The following is a 19,706-nucleotide window of genomic DNA, read 5'->3' as shown; positions in this document are numbered from 1 at the left end:
TCTCTGTATATGCTCATTCATGTGCTTGGGAAATTATTACTATGTCGAGCTTCCATTTTGTGACATTTTATATATAGGGTATCTCAACCCATATATATATGGTTGAGATACCTATTATCTCCTATAGTGTATAAATTAATTTGGTAATATATAGTTAAAATTGGTAGAAAAGTGTAATATTTATGTCTAGTTCAAAATGTGGAATATTAATTGAGGAGATCATAGGACGCTCTTAGTTAATGCCAATACGCCATTAAAGCAAAATTAATGTAGCTAGGTTAACTCGTCAGCAACCCTCCTTTTTGTCTTTACTAACTTCTTTATCCGTTTTTTTGTTTTAAGATCACTTATTTGGCTTGTTTTTGAGAAGCATATATAGAGTCGGCTATGATGATGCCAATTTCTCATCACTTATATTAATACAAACAAATCTTTTCTCATTAATTAATAATAAAATAATGGCTTCAGTTAACCTCATTTCAGGAAGCTCAAGGTATATACTGTCATATCATTCTACAAAATATATATATATATATATATATATATATATATATATATATATATATATATATATATATATATATATATAAAGGAACAAACAACCATACAGTTCGTTTTTACTTATAAAAAAATTGCATTTTTTTAAATTGGAACTATGTTACTTTAATTAATTATATACTTTTAAAAAAATTAGTGATATATTGATAAACACATTAACAATTATTTAATTCTTATTTAAAATATACCATTAGTTCAAATAGATATTATTATTATTCTATTAATAGTATATGTGAAAACGGAGTAATCAAAATACCACGTCTCTTTTTTTAAATAAACTTTAATTAATATTTGACTTTCGGTTATACTGTCATATATACTTTCTTTTAAATAAAATTTAATGTATTACATGAATTTAATTTTTCACATATAAATGCGAAAAAGTGTGTAATTGTATAAAAATCCATATAATATGTACAATAACATTTTTTTTCTCTATCTCTCCCACATTAATTATTATGTAATAATGAAATTTATCAAAACAACTCTATAGTTCTCATATATACATACATATATATACATATATATATATATAATTTATACTAACAATTATTTACGAGTATTTACATTTTTCCCAAAAGTCCATTCAATTTTAACATGAAAAATGCGATAGATACTATATTCGCTTTCACTTATAGAAAAAAAAATTACACTGTGTTATATTATCAAATATAAATAATTTTTAAATATTTTTATTTAATTCATTAATATTTTTAAAATACTATAATTTAATACTTTAAATACACAATAATAATCTGTACCCTTTATTTTACGAAATGTGCATTTTTGGAAAATTGGAGTATTACTTTAAAAGATTATAGTAAAATTAATGCAACTGCTTTATTCAATATTTGTGAAGTTTTTTTTTTTCACACACACACACACACACACACATATATATATATATATATATATATATATATATATATATATATATATATATAAACAGGTTCCAATATTAGTATTACCATGGCAATGCTTTTCTAATTCCTCCTGGCTCTATCTACTCCTCTAGTCTGTGGAGAGCACATCAATTTCTATGCTTAGAGTGGATAAACCAAACCAAATAATCTCCTTGCAGTATATCAAGAGATAAAAGAAAGAGCAGTGGAAAGATTCTATCAACTTTTACAGTCTTTTTCAAAAATGTCAAAAATTTCAGGTGACGAAGGAAGTTTCTCCTCAGCAAACACTGTGGAAGAAGTTCATGAAGAAAGCGAGCAACAACAGCCACAAAAGCGGCATGGCTCAAGTTCTGGGGCTTGCAACACCAATAGATCAACTAATCAACAGCAGCAGCAGCAGCAGCAAGCAACCAAGAAGAAAAGAAACCTACCTGGAACCCCAGGCAAATATTCAAACCTCAGCTTCACTTTTTCCGTTGCACATCAAATTTAACTCCTCCCAAATATTTGGATTTTAATCATGTTTAAATTAGAGTCAATATAGGAAAACTTACTGATGACAAACACCAAATTCTTCATTAGTTAACTGATGGTGTGATTAAGGAAACTAAAATTAAAACTAAAGAAGTCCAAGTGTTTTTGACTTGTTCAATTTGCTTAATTTGAAGTTGTAATGGTGCATTGCTAGCTGTACTCTACTGGTCAAACTCTAGTTACTAGGCAGTCCTTGTAAATACGTTGAATTATGGTTGAACAGAAGGTTTGGTGTGCATTATTAGTGAGAATTTTACAAGTATGAAAAACTATTGAACTTAATATATTTTTTATTTCAATACTACTGCAACAACCTATTAATAACCAACATGAAAATTTCCTTATTCGAATTCATTTTCATTCTTCTTTGACTTGCTCAGTCTTTTCACGATTTTAGTAGTTGGAGTAATCCAAAAGATTATGACAATTAGTTGGCTAAAGCAAAAGAACATAAAACAAAAGTAGTAACATGTAAGAGGTCTATGAATATTAGTGGGGAAATTAAAGTGATGAAGTTTATGAAACAGATCCGAATGCTGAAGTTATTGCTTTATCACCAACCACATTAATGGCAACAAATAGATTCGTTTGTGAGATCTGCAACAAAGGGTTTCAGAGGGACCAAAACCTTCAGTTGCACCGCAGAGGTCACAATCTTCCATGGAAACTGAGGCAAAGAGCAAGCAACGAGGTAAAGAAAAGGGTTTATGTGTGCCCTGAGCCCTCATGCGTCCACCACAACCCAGCTCGAGCATTAGGAGACCTCACCGGCATAAAAAAGCATTACAGCAGAAAACATGGTGAAAAAAAGTGGAAATGTGACAAGTGCTCTAAAAGATATGCAGTCCAATCTGATTGGAAGGCCCACCACAAAACCTGTGGCACCAGGGAATACAAATGTGATTGTGGGACCATATTTGCCAGGTATCATTACATTTACATATATTATTACCAAACCTTCAATTTTTAATTTTAATTACAAACCTTTGCATCATTTTTGAGGTTAAAGAGACCATCACGTTCATGTTGACATTGATTGTTGCATATAAACAGCTAAGTGTTGTTATGCTCCGTATATTTTTCATTTCATTATGCTTCGTGGTAGTTTGTGCTCATAAATAAAAACACATACTGGATTTGACAGATAACATTTACTCTCCATTACTATTCGTTTGGTGTGGTCCATTCTTTCTTTCTTCTATGTCTCATCCCTTTTTTTTGCATGCACTGTTTCCGATGGTGCAACAACTGTGAAGTTATTTAGCTGTGGTGTCAAGTAAGATTTAAATTTTTTTTTACTAATTTTAACTTTAATATCGAGTTCTTAATATATTCTAATGATCTTTTAAAGAGACTCTTAGAATTCTTGTATTAAACTATCTCAGGTCAATTGTATATATATAAACTAGACCTGATAAAATATTTACTACGCAAAGTGATTGGTATATAAGTTCGAGAACTCTTTACGCAACTCAAAAAGGTATACTCTTAATAAAGTTGAATTTTGAGTAATTTGTCAAAACACAACACTGTTTTGTAATTAGAAAATACAAATGGCAACACATGGAGTTAAATTTAAGATCTTTTGTCTGTTTTAGCTGTCTATAAAAGAACAACAGAGAAAAAATGATCCCATCTAAATGGTAAGATTCTTTCTTTTTAGTGTTGGCTAGCATTTTTAAAGTACCTAATTCGTACATCAATGCATTATTAATCTGAATCTTGCAGAAGAGACAGCTTTATCACACACAGGGCCTTTTGTGACGCATTAACCGAAGAAAACAACCGAGTAAACCCTTCATTAACGAGTGGCACTGGCATGACACCAAGCTTGCAAAATGAATTGCAGGAGCTCATGGCCACAATGCCTCTAAGCACTAGTTCAAACAACGCAGTACCAGAATTCAACAACAGCTACGAGTCTAGTAAGAGCCCACTCAAAAGCCTATCCCAAGAACATCTTGTCCCAATGCCATTTAAGTCCATGAGCATGAGGGGTTGCATGTCCTCTACCACTTCAGGTACACTCTTTGGTGGTCCAAAAAACATGTCACTCCCCTTATCTTCCACCCTTCAACTCAGCTCCAACAACTCTCATACTTTCAATTACTTCCAAGACAGCAAGAACTCTGCTGCATCTGCTCACATGTCTGCCACAGCTTTATTACAGAAAGCAGCCCAAATGGGTGCCGCTGCAAGCAATAATACCATTAACTCTTCTCCCACCATGATGCAGAAAAGCTTTGTTAGTGGCATCATTGGTCCTCACCCCAATCATAGTCCTTCTTCCTATGACCCCTTCCATCATCCGGATCCGCACCCTGATGATCAATCTCACATGTCTGGGATTAGGGATGCTGGAGCATTCACAAACCAATTTGTCCACAAGGGGCAGCAAGAAATGTCAGCAATGCTTGATTCCAACACCAGTGATATGGGAATCTTCGGTGCAATGTTCATGGGAAGTGACCACAACCAAGGCGTGATGAAGAACGTGGAACAAGAGGTTGGTGCTAGTAGTTCAAGTTTCATTCGTAGAAGAGATGTATCAGAAGGAAATCCAACGGGGGCTTCAAGGTTTGGAGGTGCTGACATGACAATGATCCATGATTTCTTGGGCGTTGGGGGTGCAACTTCAAGAGCAGGGAGTTTGCATGAACCACAGAAACAACAGCAAAGTTTGGAGTTAGAAGCATTAACCCATCAGAGGTTACAGATGATTAATCACTTTCACCACCACCTTCCACATGGAGATTCTGCTATGGAGAAATCCGTTTGGGACATTTAACAACTGATACAAACGTGCTATCTGGTTTAATTTAGACTATAGAGAAGAGAAGGTTTCCTTCAAAGATTTCTTGAAAGTTTGTAGCATTATCTGATAACAGTTCCTCAGCCAATTATTCTCAAATATTAGCTTATCTTAAATCAATTATGAGTTCAAAATCTGAAGAAAAGAAAAACGGATAAGTTCAAACTGATGATTTCCATGCGAGGAAATCGAACCAAGCCGAACCAGGGAAGAATGTACCTGTTGTAAAGGATGGGTCTGAATTTTAATAAATATATAAGCATTAAAATTTACACGAAATTTTTTTATTTTTTAAACCGAAAACAATGTTATAAAAATTATTCTTCTGTAGAAGATATTGAACATTTATTTTAAATATTTAAACTTAAAATAATATTCACCAATTTCATTTGTCAATAAGATTCTCCGTAAATTTATTTTAAATTCCTGGAAAGAAAATTGAACAAATTATATTGCTCTTTAACTTGTTTTTTTAGAACTAGATACCCATTAAAGAATACTTTTTTCAAGATTGTTGAAAAGTAGAAAAAAATATATCTGAATATAAAGGAGATTTTCTTTTGGTGTAAACATTTTTTTTAATTTTATTTTTTAAATAAAAGTTTTCTAAATTAAACTAACTATTTTTGTCAATTTTATATTTTAAATAACCGTTTTTTTTATTTTACCGTTATTTTTTATCTGACCATGTTTTAAAAAAACTATCTACAAAATAAACAAAATTATTTTTAATAAAATTATAAAAATGATTTATATTTAATTTTATAATTACAATAATAACAATAATAATAATTTTATTATATTTTATTATAAAAAGAAAACAGATGTTGTACTAATAAAGTCTATAACTTTAAAAACAAATTACGCTAATTAATTGTTCAATATCTCATTTGTGTTCCTAAAATTGACCTAAAACATTAATTATTTTTTTCTTTATGTGCACCCGCTACCGAAAGTATGATAAAAGAAAAAAAGATAATGAAAATATAAAAAAGTTATGATAGAAAATCAAAATATTTTTTCTCAAATTTAACTTGTTATAAGTTTGATCCCTTAATACATGTTAATAAATATTTATTTTCCAAATCAAGAGTATATACTTGATTAATGTCTTATGTTTTTCTTAACATCCTAAAATTTCTAATCAAAACCATAATTATTATTTAATATCATTCAAATATTAAAGTAAAAATATATATTTTCAACATATAATTATCGACGAATATCAGTTTTTCGATAATATACATTTAATGATGGATTTATTAATGGAATATGGATGGTTACTTACTAACGAATACATCTGTTGTTAATGTCCTCGATAGAGGATATGATCATTACCTAGGGATTATTGATAACTTTAACCAATTGAGTGTTACAGAAATGTGATCCTCCATCATTTATGAGGATCCTAGGCACACCAAATCTTGAGAAGATTTGTCTTTTGAGAAATTTAACAACTGTCTTGGCATCATTCTTTTGGCATGCTGTAACTTCCACCCACTTACTGACATAATCCACTACCACTAAAATGTATTCATTGTTGTAGGAAGAAGGTAATGATCCCATAAAATCCATTCCCCAACAATCAAACACTTCAACCTCTAAAATAGCCTGCAGTGGCATCTCATGTCTTTTTGAAATGCTTCCAGTTCTTTGGCATTTGTCACAACCTTTTGCATGAGCATGTGCATCTTTAAATAAGGTTGGCCAAAAGAAACCAGATTGAAGCACTTTGGCAGTTGTCCTTTCTCCATTATAGTGTCCTCCATATGGCGAATTATGACAATGCCATAGGATACCAGCAGTTTCCTCTACTGTGACACACCGCCTCAGTAAGTGGTCAGCACCCAACTTGAAGAGATAAGGATCATCCCAAAGATATTCTTTGGAATCATGTAGAAACTTCTTCTTTTGCTGCCAAGTCAAATCATCAGGGAGAATTCCTACAACTTTAAAATTTGTCATATCTACAAACCATGGCCTCTGTTGAATGAGCATCAGATGCTCATCAATAAATTCTCCCTTAATTTCTCCTTCTTTATCAGTAACCTCAGTGTTAAGGAGGCGAGACAAATGATCAGCAATGACATTCTCGCTCCCCTTTTTGTCTTTAATTTCAAGATCAAACTCTTGTAACATTAAAACCCATCTTATGAGACGTCGCTTTGAATCAGACTTTGCCAGTAAGTATTTTATGGTTGAATGGTCAGTGTAAATGATAACTTTAGACCCTATCAAATAAGGTCTAAACTTTTCAAGAGCATACACAATTGCCAAAAATTCTTTTTCAGTTGTGGCATAATTCAATTGTGCACCATTCATAACTTTACTGGCATATGGCATAGTCACTAGCATCGCACATTAACTCAAAATCATGAGTCCAATTTGGTGCGACTACAACAGGGGTTGTGACTAGCTTCTCTTTCAAAATCTCAAAAGCTTTCAAACACTCCTCATCAAACTCAAACTGAGTGTCTTATACAAGCAAATTGCAAAGGGGTTTAGCAATCTTGGAAAAATCTTTTATAAATCTTCTGTAGAATCCAACATGTCCAAGAAAGCTTCTTACCCCTTTCACATTTGTAGGAGGTGGTAGCTTTTCAATCACATCAACCTTAGCTTGATCTACACCTATCCCCCTGGATGAGATCTTATGTCCTAAGACAATCCCCTCACAAACCATAAAATGACATTTTTCCCAATTCAACACAAGGTTCGTGGCAATGCATCTTTTCAAGACTACATCCAGGTTCTGCAAGCATAAATCATATGATTTGTCAAAGACTAAGAAATCGTCCATGAAAACTTCTATGCAATTCTCAACAAGATCAACAAAAATGGCTAGCATGCAACGTTGAAATGTGGCAGGAGCATTACATAGACCAAATGGCATCCTTCGATATGCAAACACACCAAAGGGACAAGTGAAAGCAGTTTTTTCTTGGTCTTTAGGATTTACTACTATTTGATTGTACCTGGAATAGCCATCCAGGAAACAATAGTAGGCTTGTCCTACCAGCCTTTTCAACATTTGATCCATAAAAGGGAGAGGAAAATGGTCTTTCCTGGTGGCTTGATTTAATTTTCTATAATCAATACACATTCTCCACCCTATGACTGTTCTTGTAGGAATTAATTCATTCTTATCATTTTGAACAACAGTCATACCCCCTTTCTTAGGAACAACATGCACAGGACTTACTCAAGCACTATCAGAGATAGGATATATCATTCGTGCTTCAAGCAATTTAAGTACTTCCTTTCTCACCACCTCTTTCAAAGTTGGATTCAATCTCCTCTATGGTTGTGCTACGGGTTTATAGTCCTCTTCCATCATAATCTTATGCATGCAATACGTTGGACTTATACCTTTCAAATCACAAATATGCCAACCTATTGCCTTTTTATTCTCTTTTAAGATTTCAACCAATTTTGCTTCATCACTCCTTGATAGAGAATTGCTTATGATCACAGGCTTCTTGGAATTTTCCTCTAAAAACACATACTTAAGATGATCAGGAAGCATTTTTAATTCCATCTTTTTCTGATCATCTAAGTTAGCCTTTTCTAATTTTTCCACTTTCACATCAGTGGATTTCTCTTCTTTCAATCTTTCCAGATGTTGTGAAATCTCCTATACTTCAGATTCTTCTTCTAAAGTAAGTTCCTCACATGAATTTATCAAGACACGCTCTAAGGGAGATTTCACATACATCTGACTTCTCACTTTCTCAACCACATCATCCAAAACTTCAACTCTGAAATAGTTTCCTCTATCTTTGGGGTGTTGCATAGCTTCCACTACATTAAAGGTAATTGTTTCATCATGTAACCTCACCTTCAGATGACCATCATCAACATCAATTATCACCCTAGCAGTTTTCATAAAAGGTCTTCCAAGTATAAGGGGGACTTCAGTATCCTCCTCCATATCTAGAATAACAAAATCCACTGGAAAAGTGAATTTGTCAACTTTCACTAAAACATCTTCAATAACTCCATATGGATACTTATATGTAGGTAAGTATCCTGTATTTACCTTCAATAACACCCTGTATGAAGATACCAAGTTGTGCTGCTATCATCATTTATGTTGGTGGTCACCATTAACAGAACCTAATCAAAATCAAATTCATCCTCATCTTGCACCAAGTTGACTTCTTCATCTTTCTTCAAAGTGAATTTACCTTCAATAACACCCTGTATGAAGATACCAAGTTGTGCTGCTATCATCATTTTTGTTGGTGGTCACCATTAACAGAACCTAATCAAAATCAAATCCATCCTCATCTTGCACCAAGTTGACTTCTTCATCTTTGTTCACTTTCTTGTTGTTATTTCCTTGTCAACACTCACACGCATAGTGGCCAAACCTATCATAGTTGTAGCATTATATCTTCTTCTTATAATATATGAAGTTAGAGAAGACAATGTTATGGATATGCTTACTGGTAGACAAACACAAAAAAACATATTTCTTTTCTCCAAGCTTGTTGATCATGAAGTCTTTCGTGACAATTTAGTCTTAGACAACATTGAATTGTTCCAGCTTTCCTTTTTGGATTATCAATGAATAAATGCATGATCCAAATAGCTAAACATGTTTAATATGATCCTAATCAAAGACTAAAACAAAGAATATATCAAAAAAAATAATGAAGAATAAAATTCCTAATTCTACCTACTCTAGGTAGCCTAAAATGTGTTTAATGAGACAAAACTTGTAAAATGCATGGAGTGGGATAATTGGGGTTTAGACATGATTGTAATCATTAAAATAAGATCATAAAATGCTCAACGCAGTATTCGAATGAGAGAAACTCAAAATCATTGGTGATACCAAAGTTGAGAACAAACTAGTCAAAAATAGTGTTAACATCAAATGAGTTTTCTCCTAAATTTAAATTTTGATGCAATAGAGGTTATATTTGGATGATTTTATGATTTTTAAATGCTTAATATGATTGTAATTGGATGCTAAAATTAAAAATTGGATAGAATGTGCAGTAAATAAGAAATGCCTAACTTTATAGATGCATCGTCCATATCGTCTACTGATATTCCAACACCATCTGCTGATCCTGATTCAGTTGGTGATGGTGTTGACCCCCTCTCAATGAGGGTAATACCCAATAATTTTTCTAACTAATTATATGACATGACTTGTTTAAGTTTGCCTTAATCCAAATGACTTTGATTTCTTTATATTTTTTTTCATCTAGAGTTACTTCTCAAGCGATCACAAGTTCAATTAAGCAACAATTTTTGAAGCCTTGGCCAACATGGGCAACAATACCTCCAAAAGACAAAGACCCATTTTGGTAGTGATATAAGGTGAAAGTCCATCAAACTAATTTTTATTTCCTATTAATGTATGTTAATTCAAATGCAAAATATAGTACATCAACATCATTTATGTATGATTTATTGTCACATATGAAGGTGCAGTGGATCCGTAAACATGAAAGTCAGATTCATAGAAATTTCCACACTAAAGCATTTTATAGGCTATCAGATATGCTTAGAGATGCATGCAATGATAGAGAACACCTTTACTAGATTGGAGAGCACATCTAGAACTCATTGATGAAACATTGGAATTCTCCAAATTATCGCCATAAATATGCTACTGCCCAGAGAAATAGAGCTTCAGAAAAGGATGGGACCCTACATACAAGTGGATCAATCATTGTTCATAAACATGTCATTCGTATGGTAAACCTTCTATCCTTTAGTACCCATTACATATAAGTTATGTATTTTTAATTTTATGTACATATATAACTGCATATTTTGTTACAAGAACAATAACTTGGACAGGTTGTCCACGTTGATGAGGTTTTTAAACAAAATCTTCGGAAGGGATTTGGTCAGTTCATTGATAAAAGGTCTCTGAGGACCCATGTAAGCAAATACTTTTAATATTAATTGATTTAAACTTTAAAGTTATTATAATATTTACTAACTTTATGCATAATGTTAAACCCAAAGAATTTTCAAGTAGACTTTCACAGGTCAGATCCGAGCATAGGTCATGTCCTAATGCATAAGAAGAGAATAATGATAGCAATGATAAGTTTAGCACACAATGTTGGGTCAATTTCGTTGGTAGGAAGAAAAAAGGACGAGTCTACTGGACAAGACAACTTGCTACAAATTATACGGTGGGAAGAAGTAGTCTCAAGCACCAACCATCTTCTTCCACCAGTGTTGATGACAATGTTTTCCAACTCATGTAGTGACTAGAAAGACATGACCAAAAATACAATGATTTAAGGTAAAAGTTTGCCAATTTCAAACAACTGATCTTGAGATTGTTTTCTGAGTCTTCACAACCTCACTGCATCGTCTCTCCGGTCCAACTATGACCCTCTCCATCACATTCCATCCCAGACTACCCTACATGATTCTTATGTTTTATAAATATATAATTTGTTTGAACATGTTTGGTTGGATTGTTTGTTATTGTTCTTAATATTGAACAAGAACATTGAACTTATATTCTATATTTAGGTATTTTTTATTATTACAGATCTGATTGTCTCATTGTGGGTTGGATATTTGTCGATAATAGTTATCGATAGTTAAATTACAGACGGAATATTGACCGTTGGTAATCCATCAAAAATTGTATATTACTGATAGAATTTGGTTGTTTTCGACGAATTTTGTTTGTCGATAAATCTTGTTTTTTTATAGTAATATAAATATATTATTTTATTTTTAAAAACACAATCATGAAAAGAACAAAAATACTTCAAAAAAATAAGGAATGGTTAATAAAGTTTTACAAAAAATATAATAGACTTCATTATTTATTCTACTACTATTATAAGTCTTTATTGGTTATTCTCTTGTACTAACATTGTTGTTTGTTCCTATCATTCCATCATTGTAGAAAGACATTAAACAAACTCAAAGAAAAAACACAGGACAGAAAAGAACGAAACCCATAAGCGACTCTCCTCAACAATGTCTCCCTTAGATGCAACTCCAACAATTTTCCTCATCGACAACAACACCCATGACAATGACCATACCTACAAGTTCATCTTTTAATCTTCTATTTTGCTTCTTTAAAAAAATTATCAGTGGACCAATGTTGGTTATGATCTTGGAGAAGGGTAATGCTATTGTTGATTGGTGTGCTTTAATGAGTCCTACTAATGCAAGCAAGGCTAACATTAGTCATGCTCTTAGGTTATACAATGTTACCAATCTTATAGCAACACAAATGTGATTTTTATAAGTAGTTCAGTTTTTTGTCAAGTTGAACCCTTCTAGTATTGCAAAGGAGTTTTATTAAGCTTAATGAACATGTTATATGTTAATTTGCTCTATAGTAAAAATAATTTTGCTCTATTATCACAATTTCATAATAAGGTTTTCTTCACATTGGACTCATAATTGATACATGTCATACACTATCAGTGACAGGAATTTGGCACACCATTATGTCCAACTTTGGTTGCAAACATAAACATTGAGGTTTTGGTTAAGTTTGGACAAAGTGCATTCAAATATATGCACTTGCGAATGCACAAAGAACACAAAAATCCACCCTTCATAATGTAAGATACAAGAAAATATTTAAAGGAAATAAAATAAATAATAGATAGTTATATGTATTTAAATTATTAGTATTATATTAAAATATTTTGATTATGGATGGCAAAACACTCGTGTCCACGGGTATTCGCAGATAAAATTCACGACGGATAATTGGTACCGATAAGTATTTATTACTCACGGATAGCGAGTAACAGATATTTTAGTACCCACTTATAAACGGGTCAGATGTGGATATTATACTATTTGTGTCTGTGGGTATCTACTACCCACAAAAATTAAAAATAAAAATTTAATTTATATTTTATTAAGTTATATTTAATTAAAATTAAAATTAATTTATATTTTATCAAGTTAAATTTTATTAAATTAAATTTTAATTTATATTTAATTTAATTTATATTATATTTTATATATTTTTTGTAATTTTATTAAAATTTTATTTTAAAAATTTATAAAATATATATATTATTAAATATTCGCGGGTATCCATGGGTATACGCATGTTTTAAAATAGTCACATATATTTTTTAGACGGGTGTCCACACGGGTAGCGACGGGTAGCAGGTGGAGGATACTGGAGGATATTGGAGGATACTGGAGGATACTTAATGTACATGTTATATGTTAATTTGCTCTATAGTAAAAATAATTTTGCTCTGTTATCACAATTTCATAATAAGGTTTTCTTCACATTGGACTCATAATTGATACATGTCATACACTATCAGTGACAGCAATTTGGCACACCATTATGTCCAACTTTGGTTGCAAACATAAACATTGAGGTTTTGGTTAAGTTTGGACAAAGTGCATTCAAATATAAGCACTTGCGAATGCACAAAGAACACAAAAATCCACCCTTCATAATGTAAGATACAAGAAAATATTTTTTTTGTTGTGAGTTGAGTAGCGAAAAGGCATTATTCATATCCGACCCGATCCATTGTCATACCTAGCTATGATAGCCTGCTTGGTTATAAGAATTGTGTTTGATGGTGAGATCTTCCACTTTAGTCTTACCTACAATATTAAATCTTATAAAATGGTTAGAGAAAGAGATGTATTAGCTCTAATTGTAGGAACTTGTCATTATAGGAAAGTCATGGATTCAAAAAGAGAATATTTATGTCAGGTATTTTACGAGAAATTATTTTTAAAACATTTTGGAACCCTAATTTGATTAACCACGTGGAGTTGAGAGGGAGGCAGAAATGTGAGAGGGACTATTTTAGTTTTTTTTATCTTATGACCCATTTTTTTAGTAGTTTTATTTAGATTAAATTATATATTTGTGTTTTTGTTGGATAGTGTTTATTATTTTCTAGGTGATATTCTTTTATATGCATGTTGGGATGGGAAAAAGCTAAAATTATTTTAGCAAAGTTGTTGTTTCTTTTATTTACGTGTCTACTTATTTATTAAAGATAAATAATATATGTATTTGTATGTGTTATGAAATTATTTTTGTAGTTATTCTGTTTTGTTCAATTTAAATAATAATATAGATTTTGTATAGTTAGTTTTAGTTGATATGTGGTTTGTATTTTTATTGCAAGAACTCCGAAACACCCTTCTCATATTCTTCACTGATGCGACGTTCGTTCATCCAGCTTCGATCCATACTATGCTCGTAAAATCATTCATCAGTTTCAGTTTTTTAACTCTCACAAGGTTAGGCCCTACCCATTTAGAAAAATTATTTTTCAAAATTTGCTAAGACACATGCAAAGAAGTCTACATCATAAATTTGATAAGATTTCGGCAGCATTTCGCATTGGTCTCCAAAATACACGAAATGAGAGTAGTCAAGGATCACCACAATCAAATATGCATCCGGAGAACAACACAAATACTGAACCGAAATTTAATCAATCTTATCCGTAAACTCCAACATACATGTTATAGCAAATGATGAAAAATAAATTTCCCAAACTGTCCAATCGGACAATTCAAAATTTAATACAAACGATTAAAAGATTAATCGTTTGTGTTAAATTTCAAACGGGAACTAAGTTTCACTCCATGATTTGATACTTATAATCTAACATGCCAATTATAATAACACAATTATCACATGCATAAACCAATAACACATGCATACCTAAAAGTCAAAAACATGCTTACGCAAAAGCCAACACTAGTAAAAAAAGCGCTTTTTAACGCGCCATATATACCTCGGTTTTACTAAAACCGAAGCATATAAAAATGCGGTGGTATTTTCGTAAATATTGAGTAGTTATATGCCTCGGTTGTATATTAACCGATGCCTATAAATTTTACTGTCTCGAGTAAAAGACGAACCGAGGTAATTCCCTGTGACTGAAAGGCTTTAGGCACCGGTTTAAATTTGACCGAGGTAATATTCTGAAATTAGACACCGGTTTAAATTTAACCGAGGCAATACCCTAGGTTAAAACACGAATTTCTCTCTCGCACTCTGCACTCTCGCCCTCTGCCTCTGCCCTCTCGCCCTCTTCCCTCTCCCCCTCTCGCCTCTCGCCTCTCGCCCTCTCGCCTCTCGCCCTCTCGCCTCTCGCCTCTCGCCTCTCGCCTCTCGCCTCTCGCCTCTCGCCTCTCGCCTCTCGCCTCTCGCCTCTCGCCTCTCGCCCTCTCGCCCTCTCGCCCTCTCGCCCTCTCCCCTCTCGCCGTCTCGCCCTCTCGCCCTCTCCCCTCTCGCCCTCTCGCCCTCTCGCCCTCTCCCCTCTCGGCCTCTCGCCTCCAGTTTCTCTTCTCCACCAAACCCCAACCTCAGGGCACGCCGCAAGCCGCGTTCATCCCTTGCCGCAAGTCGCCGTTCATCGTCACGGTAAGCCTTCTGCCCTCAAACATTCATAGATCTAAACCCTCCGTTAGGGTTTCTTCTCCTTTTCACCATTTCCCTTCGATTCCACCGATTAAAACCTTGTTTGCAGAGGCATGCGGGACAGAAGCCGGTGAAGGCTTCGTCGGGGTGGCGAGGCAGGAGGTGGAGGGACGGCGGGCCACGCCGCTGGGGGAAGAATAGAGAAACTTGGCTTTCTGTTTCACCATGTGCGAAGAGGAAAAAATTTGGCTTCTCTGACTTTTTGTTTCATCCATCTCTGAGTTTCTTCTGCTGTAATATTGCTTCTGAGAATGTAATTCTACTGCATTGCATCTGTAGAGAGAATTTTGACATTATGTTGTAATATTGTGTCTTTTTTGATTATCTTATGAAAATCTTGATTGTTTTAGATTTTTGAACTGTAATGGGAAGAAAATAGAATGAATGAATCAAGTTTGGCGTCACTGAACGAATGAATTTTGTTATCTGACTTCTTTCATTTTTAACGTTTTTAACGTTTTCAATCTGGGATATGGGATTCTGGGGTATTTTGGGGTTTGAAAATAGAATGAAAAAAAAATCCTACTACCTCGGTTTAGGTTCTAACCGAGGCCGTAGAGACCGAAAAAATAACCCGGTTTAGAACCGAGGCATAAGGGTTATCACTTTTTGCCTCGCCTGAATATGCCTCGGTTCAAAAACCGATGCCTATCAGTGAAATTAACCGGTGCCGTATCGTTTTCCTGTACTAGTGCAATAACATGCATACACCAAAACCAATAACATGCATACAAAAAAGTTATCAACAAAGAAACTAACCTTTTTAGCAGATTAAAAAAGCAATGCAGGGAAATGGAGTAATGCAGGCCCAAAAACGTAGGCCAAAAAGAGTCAAAAGCGCCGCCCAAGCACAAGCCAGAAACTGCATCAAAACGTAACGAAAACGAATTTTAATCGGTTCAAATGGAAGATATTTCATCAAAGAGTAATTTAATCGGAGTAAAAGTAAATTTAAATGGTCCAAAAGAGAGGAAACTCACCTGGAAAAGCAATGTCTCAAAGAGAAAACGCGGGGAAGACGATGAACAGTGAGCGTAACTCCTCGCGGGTTCGCGTTGCAGTATATCAGGCTCTAGACGTTGGGTGCTTGAGGGGTCCGACGTCTATAATAGTATAGACATCGGGGCCCTAACTAATATGATGTCTTTCTGATTTAAAAATTCATATTTGCAGGGAGTATAGGCGTCGGTTTAGAGGGGCCCCGACGTCTAGGTGAACGTTTCACCTACCCTGTCAGCCATCTAGACGTTCGTTAGGAGGGGCCCCGACGTCTATAATATTGTAGACATCGGGGCCCCTCCTAATGGACGTCTATATGGCTGAAAAAATAACTTCTCACCTACCCTCTGTCAGCCATATAAACGTCTATTAGGAGAGGCCCCGACGTCTACAATATTATAGATGTCGGGGCCCTCCTAATGGACGTCTAGATGGCTGAAAATAACTTCTCACCTACCCTGTCAACCATATAGACGTCCGTTAGGAGGGGCCCGATATCTATAATATTATAGACGTCGGGGTCCCTCCTAACGGACGTCTATATGCCCACTTATTTATGAAAATGCCACCAGTCAATAATTTACGTTGGTTGTTTGGTGGACCGACTTCTATGGAATAACGTTAAAGACTAATTCTACACTAGTGATATCAACATTATAATATTTGTTTCACAAATTCACACATTAAATAACCTAGCATTTTTCAAATCATATCTTTCGTCTATCAATCTCCACATATCCCATCAAAATTAACACTAAAAGTCAAAAACTATGTCGACAGTTCAAGAAAATTATCATATCAAATAAATTTACTCAAGAGTTAAAACTTTAAATATTTAACTTCCATTACCTTAATGTGAACTTACTTATTAGATGAAATTACTTATATATGAAATTGATCAATGATCTTAGATCTTCAAGAAAAAATAGAATGAGATCAAATTTTGAGAAAAAAAAAAGGGAATGAAAAGAATAACAAAGAAAAAGAGTTTTAGAAAAAAAAAAGCCATTTAGGATTCTCACAATTTTTAAATAATTATAAGAGTGACATTATAAAAGAAAAATTAGTAAAAAAATAAATAATATTCTAATATTTATTTAAAACAACAGAATGTACAATTATTTTTACAATAAAACTTTAAAATATTATATTAAAAATAAATTAAACAATATTATTTAAACTTCTAAATAAAAATAATTGATGTGTATATGAATTAGTTAATATATTTATATTAATATATAGAAATTATATATATATATATATATATATATATATATATATATATATATATATATATATATATATATATATATATATATATTTCACGCTCCACTTCGATTTCCCTGTTAATCCTTTTTCCCCATACTTTTATAATTTTTCTATTTGAGATATGTAAATTTTACCTGAATTTTATAGAATTCCAATTAAATTTTAGTTCAATTGTTCATATAAAATACTTTTATCAAAATTTATTTTCGTGTGCTAGTTATATTTTATTTCTGTTTTTCATTCCAAAAAGTATTTTCGGAAAAGTAAGTAAATTTTAGATAGTTCCAAAAGGTGAGAATTGTTTCAATTAATAATTTCGTTTTCTTTTTCAGTAAAAGGGAAAAAAATGTTTTAAAGGGTGAGTTAATTGGATTATTTTAGAGAGAGAGAAAAATTGAAGCCAAAATAATTTCAATACAGAATAAGGAAAAGGTGGTGAAATTAGAAATATGGGAAGTGTAATAGTAAAACTCCTAAAGTAACAAAACGGGCCACATTGGAAGGCCATAAGTTGAAATAGGCGCAAAAAGGTAACCCTAGTTACATCACGTATTTTATATATAAATATAGACAGCATATCCAGTGATCTTCCTCTGTTCTTTGTCGAAATCTCTGTTCTCTATTTGATTTTCAATTATTGCTTACTTCTTTTGCCTCTTTTCTTTCTATCTTCTTCAATCTTTTTTCATTTTCTTGATCTAAATTATGATTTAATAATTTTTGGAAGGCAATGATGGTAAGAACTACCTATTTTATGAGAGAATTGAGAATTTTCCCTTGTGATTATAAATCTACCAATGGATCCTTCTGAGCCTTCAGTACTTTTGAAGTTTTTCTTTTTTTTTTCAAGATTTATTTGGGATAGTTAACTGGTATTACAGATGAGAGGATTGAGTGTGATGGTGTGAGGTGACTGATTAGAGCGCCATTGAAGTGATGATACTTTTTCTGAATTTAATGAATGTGGATTTATTCAATCAGACTACAATTATCTGATCAATGGCTCTTTTTCCGTTACTCTATAGGAATGGAGAAAAATTACATTTTTTTTCGTGAATCATGATTCTCGAATAAGGAAATTTTTCTTTTATGTTTCTTTAAAAACAAAGGAAGTTTTAATTGACCAATTTATTAGATATAATATTTCTAAGTTCGTATTTGATACTATTTGTTTGATTACAGCAACAACAATGTCTTCAATATAAGAATAATGAATTGAGTTCGCATTTTGGATAAGTCAAATCTGATAGAATCTATCTAACAACATTCATACAAAGTATGAGCTGAATCTTTTATCTCTTACTTAAGAGGATTTAAGTGGTGTGAAGAGACGCTCAAATCACTGAAAACTCTTTTTGGTTAGAATTAACATAAAATTACAAAATTCTATGTCTATCATAATTATGGTTTCCAATGTTGCAATCCAAAAGAAAGCCCACTTATTTAATAAGTCAGTGCCAAAATATAAACTTTTAAAACCACAAGACCATTAAGTACATCTCATCCATAAATCAAATAAGGTATAATACTTATTTTGGTCCCAATTTTGGTTAGGAATGTTCGAAATGGTCTTAACTTTTTTTTTTGTTATTTAATGTTGTCCTAAAGAATGTAATTTGTGTTTAATTTAGTCCTTTTTGCAGACGCCGTTTAAATCGTTAATGACCAGATGTTCAGATGTGCAATTACAAGGGGTGAGGCTATCAAACGGTGGAGGTGATGGATGTGTGTGCCGCGACGGATGTCTGGTCCTTGTGGTTTGGGGTTGGCGAGGATGATGGAGGTGTGTGCCGCGACGGCGTGTTGAAGAAGGGAGAGTGGTAGTAGTAGCGACGGCCATGGAGATTCCACTGTTGGTTATGAATGTTGTAGATCTGTGCTTGTGATTGCAGGATTTCTGATGCAAATGAGGTGTAAGGGAAAGCTTGCTTATGCGCAGCGAGAAGAAACGAAGATAGGATCTTGCCCCTTTTATTCGCGGCGGCTCGTGGCGGCGCGATGTGCTTGCAAGAATGACCACTTCAATCTGATTTCTAGGAATGATTTGCAGGGGGTGAATGGAGACAGTGCGCGCGAGTGGAGGAGACTAATGGAGAACACGCGATTTTGTTTCACGTTTTTGCGTTCTGGGTTTGTGCGTCAATGGAGGATTCGTGGTGGTTGTTAGGTTTGTTGTTTTTATGATTACAGGTTC

At 33.3% G+C, this 19,706-nt stretch overlaps 1 protein-coding gene and 2 non-coding genes across 3 annotated transcripts; all 3 read left to right on the top strand.

Moving 5' to 3' along the window:
* Window positions 1-1,556: 1,556 nt before the first annotated feature.
* LOC108325581 (zinc finger protein GAI-ASSOCIATED FACTOR 1) lies at window positions 1,557-4,908 on the top strand. The gene is made up of 3 exons (XM_017558678.2): window positions 1,557-1,906; window positions 2,525-2,921; window positions 3,726-4,908. Exons 1-3 carry the CDS (start codon window positions 1,705-1,707, stop codon window positions 4,783-4,785), a joined length of 1,659 nt encoding a protein of 552 aa, XP_017414167.1. The 5' UTR covers window positions 1,557-1,704; the 3' UTR covers window positions 4,786-4,908.
* A 13,325-nt stretch (window positions 4,909-18,233) lies between these two features.
* Window positions 18,234-18,330, top strand: LOC128196064 (small nucleolar RNA R41). The gene has a single exon (XR_008248164.1). It is a non-coding gene; the product is annotated as a small nucleolar RNA R41 (small nucleolar RNA).
* Window positions 18,331-18,438: 108 nt separating this feature from the next.
* On the top strand, window positions 18,439-18,514 carry LOC128196066 (small nucleolar RNA Z155). Its single transcript, XR_008248166.1, has one exon. It is a non-coding gene; the product is annotated as a small nucleolar RNA Z155 (small nucleolar RNA).
* The last annotated feature ends 1,192 nt before the right edge of the window (window positions 18,515-19,706 follow it).

This window comes from Vigna angularis, chromosome 3, assembly GCF_016808095.1.
Source record: "Vigna angularis cultivar LongXiaoDou No.4 chromosome 3, ASM1680809v1, whole genome shotgun sequence".
NCBI classification, from domain to species: Eukaryota; Viridiplantae; Streptophyta; class Magnoliopsida; order Fabales; family Fabaceae; genus Vigna; species Vigna angularis.
Note: the sequence above shows the minus strand (reverse complement) of the source record. Positions and strands in the feature narration are given on the sequence as shown.